Source organism: Aegilops tauschii, chromosome 3 (genome assembly GCF_002575655.3).
Source record: "Aegilops tauschii subsp. strangulata cultivar AL8/78 chromosome 3, Aet v6.0, whole genome shotgun sequence".
NCBI classification, from domain to species: domain Eukaryota; kingdom Viridiplantae; phylum Streptophyta; class Magnoliopsida; order Poales; family Poaceae; genus Aegilops; species Aegilops tauschii.
The window spans coordinates 152,903,395-152,911,096 of NC_053037.3; the positions used below are offsets into that span (position 1 = coordinate 152,903,395).

Here is a 7,702-nt window from a genome sequence, read left to right on the forward strand (position 1 = left end):
GGTTGCGGCGCCTGGGCTGGTGCACTGTACGGGGCGCCGGAGAATGCGACTCCGCCTCGCCGATCCACCGCGGCGAGCGCTGCCGCCATGTCCCGCGCACGGCAGGCACAACGCACCATGTTTGCGTCTGACGACCCCCACGGTGCGTCCATGGCCTCGGAGCGCCAACAAAGGGGTTGTGTGTCTGCCACCGCGTTCGGACGCCAGACCGCACTGCCTCCGGTGAGGCAGCGACGGCTGCCCTAGCGCTGGATCCATGCCCCATTTGGGGGGACACAGTGGATTCCCAACGAAAGGAGTTCGAGCACTGCCGTGCACGAGCCTCCTCCCGGGCGTGGCGGAGCGCAAGACGAACGGCCATCTCCTCCTCAGGGGCCGCGTGGGATGAGCTCAGTGTCGACGGATCTAGAGGTGAAGGATTCGGATCCACAGCTCGTCATGTCGAAGACGACCGAACGGCACCGGAGACGAGCTTGGGTGGCGGGGGAGAGTGGAGTGAAGTGACTAGGGTTTGGTCCGACAATCGGATGAGGAGGAATATATGTGGGGTCGAGTGGGCCAACGTGGGCGGGTCCGACGTGGCGGGCGTGCTCGGACGCGCCATATCCGCCTCATATTTGGGCTAGATATGAGGGTGACGGTCAGCCCGGGCGTTTGAGGCGCCCGTCTAAGTCATAATTTTAAGACCGGACAGTGACCGGGCGGCCCGCCCAAGCGTACAAGGCGGATTTGAGGCGCCCGCTGTAGATGCTCTAAGAAATGCTACTCCGACGACAGACGAACAAGCTTGAAAACGATCGAAAGAAATCAACCACCAAATCCAGTCAAGGACAATATGCAATGGGCAGTGACATTTCACTGGACTATTACCAAAAACAAGAGCCAGTTCATCTTTTTTGCAGGAAAAAAAGTCAGATAACGCAACAAAGGATGTATCACAATCTCACATGCGTCCAGTTGGTAATCGCTTGAACGGATAGGCAAAGTTAACACGATAGAAACAGATCAAGAGTTTACTGCCTTACTTCCGGACCCAATGACCCCTAGGAACACTGCCTGAATTACTTCTGAGCCAACACGGCACATCATGCATATATAGCGCTAAATTAAAATGACCAGTACTACTACTAATTCATGTCCGAACTGAAACAGTGAGAAGACAAACAAGCAAGCAAAACGTTTCGTCCATTTTGTCTGATGAGTGTTGCCCAAGACGACGCTAATTACCAACTGCTGGTCACTCAGCTTCAACCTGCAACCAAGGAGAAGGAAATTCATCCAAAAGGAGAAGGAACTAAAAGGCATACATCACATCTCGATTCAGTCATCTAATTCGGCTATAGATTAGTGAAAATAGCACCACAATGTAGCACTTTCATCTAACGGCTGTTTTTTTTTCGAAAAAACTGCTGATTCGGTGTGCTTATTGATGACTATGTACCCATTCCACACCATGGAAACTGGAAAATTAACAACACTTCTGTCAATATTTACACAGTAGCTAGGACAAGCTCCAACTGTTTCATTTCAGACTAAAATGAATAGCACAGGGAGCTGGCCCAAGCATTTGTAATTGTTTGGGAAAAAGGCATCTGAATAAATAGTAGATCCAGTCCTCATTCTAGTATTATTAAAATAAAAAGAAATGCTAGATTTGAGAAGATGATCTTCTAGTTTTGGATTCCAATGACAAATTTTAGTTAGAAGCACATGAACTTACCACACATCAATTCAAGTATAAATTTGCATATGTGGAAGCATATTAACATGCAATTCAGAAAGAGGGGTCATGGTTAAATTGGTTATTCGTTCAAATAGGCTTGCTTCATGTAGTGCTTATGTGACTAATAGCAGATTCACTCTGAATATTGATGGATTAGTGGAAGATGCATATTGAAATCAAAAGGTAGCACAGGATCATCCTACTACCTAGCTAGTACGAGAAGAAAAGAAAAACATGAAAAGGAAAACATGAGTACGTTTCAAAAAGGCAATCACATATTCATGGATCATTGGAGACAATTTGTCAGTTTCTATAATACACGTGCATGCATCTATATGGTGAAGTGGATCTTCGAGCAATTTACTTGCATTCCATCTATAGGCTTGTGTAGTGCTTTCGAAACAAAATGTTGGCAAAGTTTACACAATTTATTGAAAGTTTACATAATTCAACACACATGTCTATAAGTTATAACTAACATGCAGCTTCCAGCTCCTCCAACAACAAGCTTATTAATTTAGCACAAACAAACGTGTATTTCTAATTGCAGTTATAAAAGCGAAGTTATATGCCTCACTGGAATGACAAAATCATTGACAACACTTGAGCAATGAGGAGCCATAATATTTAACTTTTCAAATGTCCGTTTCATGCTTTAACTTTAAGTGGGCTACATTTCTAAATACATTGACTTGTTTGTTCTTTAAAGGAAATGCATGAACATCAATTAACCGTCTCCTTTAAAGAACATGAATTTACAGTGGGTGGAAGATGGAATTACCTGAGCAGCTGAGAGCCCGTGGCAGCTGCCAAGCGTGAAGGAAACGGGTACACACGTGCTTGCTAGGCGGGGCAACCAGCTCGTAGATCTCACACTCCACAACCTTGCGAGCACGCACGTCGATACCGAGCAGATGCTTGTCGAGGAAGAAGTAGACCACGTCAGGGTTGGTGGGATGGATGAGCCCAAGCACCGGGATCTTCCTTGGCAGACGAGTCGCCTTGTAGCTCGCGTCGTTGCAGATCTCCGCAAAGGTGGCCTCGTACTCCAGCGTCCACTCCGTGGAGTCCGGATCGGCGAGCGTCCAGACGCTGATCTGCGCAGCGCCGCGGCTGTTACGGTTCCGGTACATGTCCAGGAACCGCAGCTTGCCGCCGCTGACACGCACGCAGCGGTACTTGTCGAGAAATCCCCAGCCCTCCCTGCACTCGAGCACCTTGCCCGGCGGTAGAGGGACGACCCTCAGCACCGGCGCCTCCTCGAAGGGGTCGCAGGCGAGGAGGCACCAGGAGAGGTCGACCCACCAGAGCCTCCCCTAGTACGAGACCGCGCCGTTGGGGGCCAACTGCCGGAAAGGAAGCGGGATGTGGATGCCCTTGCTGACCCACTCTCCGACGTCGGACGAGAAGCGTAGGAGGGTGCCGTGCTCACCGCCGAGGATGGGCTGGAGCTCAACGACCATGTAGTGGCCGCCACCCCCCGGGGAGGAGATGAGGCCGAGGTGGCCCGCGTGCAGGATGAGCTCGGGCTCGGGGAGGGGAAGGGCGGAGGCGGTAGTGGCGTCAAGGACGAAGTAGCCCGCGACGAATGAGCGCCAGCAGAACTTCTGATGGCGGGGGGTGTCGATGATGGTGGGGCCCGTTGCGCGGCCCTGGTCGGCGTGGAAGAGGATGAGGCCGGTGGGGTCGACGGCGACGACGGACGGGTAGTTGTCGGAAGCGGTGCGACCCGGGAAGATGCGCGGCGGGATGGTGAGGAGCGCGATGCGCGGGGGCGCCGGCAGCGCGAGGGAGAGGTCGGCGCCCGGAGGGAGGTCGGCGTCGGCGTCGGCGGCCGTCACCCGCGGCGCCTTGCCCAGGATGACCCACGACGACGCGGCGGACGCCATCTCGGCCTCGGTCTGGTGGATCGTGCGGGCGCTCGTGTGCGGCGGTGAACTGGTGAGTGGTGGTGGCGGCGATGGGGGTCAGGGTTTTACGGGAGCAGCGCAAAGAGTGGGTGGTGAGCTCGTGATAAAATGGCACGGCCGAGGCAGAGTCGCAGAGCTAGCTCCGCTGGCGCGGCCGTATTTGGAAGGTGCAAACGGCAAAATGCAGTTGGTTCCGATCGGTGGCAGGCACGGCATGCCACTACCAGCCCGCTCTGCTGCTGAGAGGAGATGCAGAGCTGCAGCCTTGGACTGCATCCAAAAATCAAAAGGGAGCTTTTCTGTTCGTCGGCTAGCGACTGCCAAAGCAAAGAGCCAGAGCAGAGCAGTTTTCCCATCTTTTGCGGTTACAGTTGGGTGATACTGATACGGATAGGGATACGGATACGTAGGGAGCAGAGCAGGTCGGCCTGGGGTGCAAAACGTCACGTAGGTGTAGCATTACCGCCCGTGGTGCACCTGTGGAGTACATGATCAGGCAAAGAGATCTCCCACGTAAACCTGTCGACCATGTATGCGCAGGAGTGTTGAACTTCTTGCGCCAGAATTTGGACGTTGGTTTAGGCTGAGGGCTTTAATTTCTCCTGCCCGAACACTTTCTTTTTTGAAGAGCAAAAACATCATGGAAGGAGTTCTTTTTTTTTTTCCTGAACCGAAAGAGTTCTTGTGTTACGTGAAACTGTAAACTCAACTAGTAGAACGCCCGTGCGTTGCTACGGGTTATAATGCATATATAAATGAATCAAACAAATGATTAAGGTCGCCTCTAAGGTCGAAGCTTATTTCTTCCTCATACATTATGGCGTGTTCGAGGCTCCTCGAAATTCAACCATCTGGACAGTCCGAGATCCCCCAAATCCAGACCATATGTGAAGAGAAATATGATTGTTCGGACTATGGGCCATGCTATATATCTCCAATACGCAGGCCGAACACAAAAACCTATCCCATGACGCACCCTTCTCTTTTTTCTATCGGACCCTATCTTTCCCGCACGGTTTCCAGCCGCGGCGGGACATTTCTCGCTAGCTGGAGCCCTTTCTTTTAGAAACGGGTGACGCCCACCTCACCTTTGTTGTGCGTTGCCCATGCATTGCTATAGGGGCATATATATTTTAGTATTCAACATTAATTTTGTCTAATATATATTTTTTAGGTACAACTACATTTGAGCCCTTAGTTGTGTCACACCTGTTTGATTTGCCCCAAAATTCAAAAAAAAACCGTTTATGTCCAAGCTCGTTCGCTCCTCTTATACTTTTGCCCTTTCACCGTTTGACCGACACTTTAAAAACTTCATAACAAATTCATACCAACTCCAAAAAATACAAATAAAATATCAAAATGTTCAGAACAACATCGCCTATATGTGCATGTCATTTGCATTCATGAAAAAAGTGTTCAAAAGCCCCCATCTTAGTTACTATTCATGTTGAGATCATATGAGGTCAAACTAAGATGGCGGCTTTTGCACAGGGTTTTCATGAATGCAAATGGCATGCACATATTGGTGATGTTGTTGTGAACATTTTGATACTTATTTGTATTTTTTGGAGTTAGTATGAATTCGTTATGAAGTTTTCAAAGTGTTTGTCAAACGGTCAAAGGGCAAAAGCATAAGAGGAGCTAACCAGTTTGGACAGAAACGAGGTTTTCTTAATTGAAGGACAAATCAAACAGGTGTGACACAACTAAGGCTCAAATGTAATTGTCCCTATTTTTTAAGATCCTCGTGTACATCAAGCGACGTTCTGTCTTTCTTTTACCACTAAATCACTCTACCTCTTCTTCTTCTTCTTCCACCCACTATCTCCACTTCTCCAATTCAAGCACCCATTCAAATACGTAGCCGTGTAGTTGGGGCATCTATCTCTCTTCCTCCCTCCCTCTCTCTGCAGTTTGGGTATATTTCAGAATGTTCTTGTCTTAGTCATGTGTGCATACAGTTTTTTGTTGCGTCATGGCAGCTAGTCTCCCTCCCTCTCACTCCTTCGCCCTCCTCTCTCTCTCCCCCCTCCCCTCTCTCCCCCTCTCTCTCCCTCTCCCCCTCCCTCCCTCTCCCTCCCTCTCTCTCTCAAGACATATTTAATATGCATTATCGAAAAGCTAGGCGAACGATGATGCTACTTTACTTTTTGTCATGTCTTTGTGAAAGATAAAGAGATAGAGGGGAGGACATATACTTGGCGGAGTAGTTGGCCACTTAGGTTGTTGTATGGTTATGGAGAACGATGATGACGGCGTTGATGGGGTTGGGGGCAACGACATGTTAAAAAGCGAAAGCTATATTATTTTCAGATATAAGATGCACTTTGCATTGCAATAGGAAAGAGATTTTCCCGCTAGTCCTAGAGCATACCCACACTATGTATTGCAAAGAAATTAATGCATGAGAAGTTCTGCTTAGTGGTATTCCTTTCACACTGATCATGTGCACCGAACTTTTTTAGAGCTTCCCAATAAAATGCGAAGTGCTAATATAATCGCTAGCGCCACCGCCGCCAGTGGGCCAGTGTCGTGGGCGGAGTATGTAAGTGAAGCGGCGGTCGGTGTTTGGCTAGGGAGATTTTGATCTCGGTCGATCGCTAGGCAGGACGTGCGCGTGGGTTGGTGTAGAACATTGCATCTGGGGCCTTGAATTGGATGGCAGATCATGGAAGCAAAATTGGATGCGGGCTGTTGATTTTTCTGTGTATGCTAATATGGCTGGCCTTGGGGTAATTTAAGTTTACAGCATTACCATACCTGGATTGATTTATTACCATAATTACCATATTCAAAAGTTCCTGAGTTATGACCTTACCATACATGGATTGATTTATTACTATAATTATCATATTTGAGATTTCTGAGTTTATAGGCTTACCATAGGTGGATTAATTGTGATTGATTACCATAGATACGTTAGGTATTGCCGGCCAGACGAGAAAAGAGGAAAACAGGTGGGAGGGGTGGTGGGAGGTGGGACGAAGATTACCGAGAGTGATGCAATACGTTCTTCCCATTGGTGAACTCCACTAATATATTACAAACGTGTACGGGTAGATAGAAACACTCAATATTGTTGGATGGTATTTCATTTCTTGTTATTTTGAATGTGTATGGCTCCCTGGAAGATTGATGTGAAGATAACCAAACTATGGATAATCAATATACTTATTCAAACCTTGAATAATGATTGAATTGCCAAAAAAGGATAATGAGATGAGGAAAACCTTGAATCCTGTGTAGTGTATGCATAAGTTCTGAAAACAAAAATTACATTTTAGAGTTCAACGATATAATCGTGTGTTTGACTAATATTAGCATATAGAAACAATGCTATAGTGCAACATACCAAATAGAGATGGTCTGTTCTTACTGAAATGAATAAGCTAATACGATGCTTCTTACAAGAGATTGTTGCTAAAAGCAAAATATAACATGAGATCTCGAATCCTTCAGCATAACCTATATAATAACCGATGTGCCATATCATTATCAAATTAATTAATATTGGTTGAACCTTGTTTTCTGATGGTGTGCTTCTCTTTTGACAAGATACATATCGATGTATGTGATTTTTTTAAGAATGACTACCCAAACTTCACACATCAGTGTTAAATTCAGCTAGCATGAGAGAGCGCAACTTCGCTGGCATGTCCGCGAGCATCAAGTCTTCTTATCTTCTGGCTCTAGCTGCTAGCTCATGAGCCAAATTTTTTCTTTCCCTGGGGATAGCATTGATGCAGAAAGAATCTAAGGTCGTCAGTGCATCTTTTGTTAGGGAACGTAGCATGCAATTTCAAAAAAAAAATCCTATGATCACGCAATATCTATCTAGGAGATGCATAGCAACGAGAGGGGGAGAGTGTGTCCACGTACCCTCGTAGACCGAAAGCGGAAGCGTTAGCTTAACACGGTTGAAGTAGTCGAACGTCTTCGCGATCCAACTAATCAAGCACCGAACGTACGACACCTCCGAGTTTTGCACACGTTCAGCTCGATGACGTCGCTCGAACTCTTGATCCAGCAGAGGGTCAAGGGAGAGTTTCGTCAGCACGACGGCGTG

At 47.6% G+C, this 7,702-nt stretch overlaps 1 protein-coding gene across 1 annotated transcript; it reads right to left on the reverse strand.

The window, feature by feature from the left end:
* Window positions 1-717: 717 nt before the first annotated feature.
* LOC109738468 (uncharacterized) lies at window positions 718-3,716 on the reverse strand. Its single transcript, XM_073495920.1, has 2 exons — window positions 2,505-3,716; window positions 718-1,252 (listed from the first exon to the last, which is right to left on the reverse strand). Exon 1 carries the CDS (start codon window positions 3,610-3,612, stop codon window positions 3,040-3,042), a length of 573 nt encoding a protein of 190 aa, XP_073352021.1. The 5' UTR covers window positions 3,613-3,716; the 3' UTR covers window positions 718-1,252; window positions 2,505-3,039.
* Window positions 3,717-7,702: the final 3,986 nt, after the last annotated feature.

Bases quoted from the DNA above. Each gene is read 5' to 3' on its own strand.
- LOC109738468 (XM_073495920.1), bottom strand. From the start codon at position 3,612: ATGGCGTCCGCCGCGTCGTCGTGGGTCATCCTGGGCAAGGCGCCGCGG.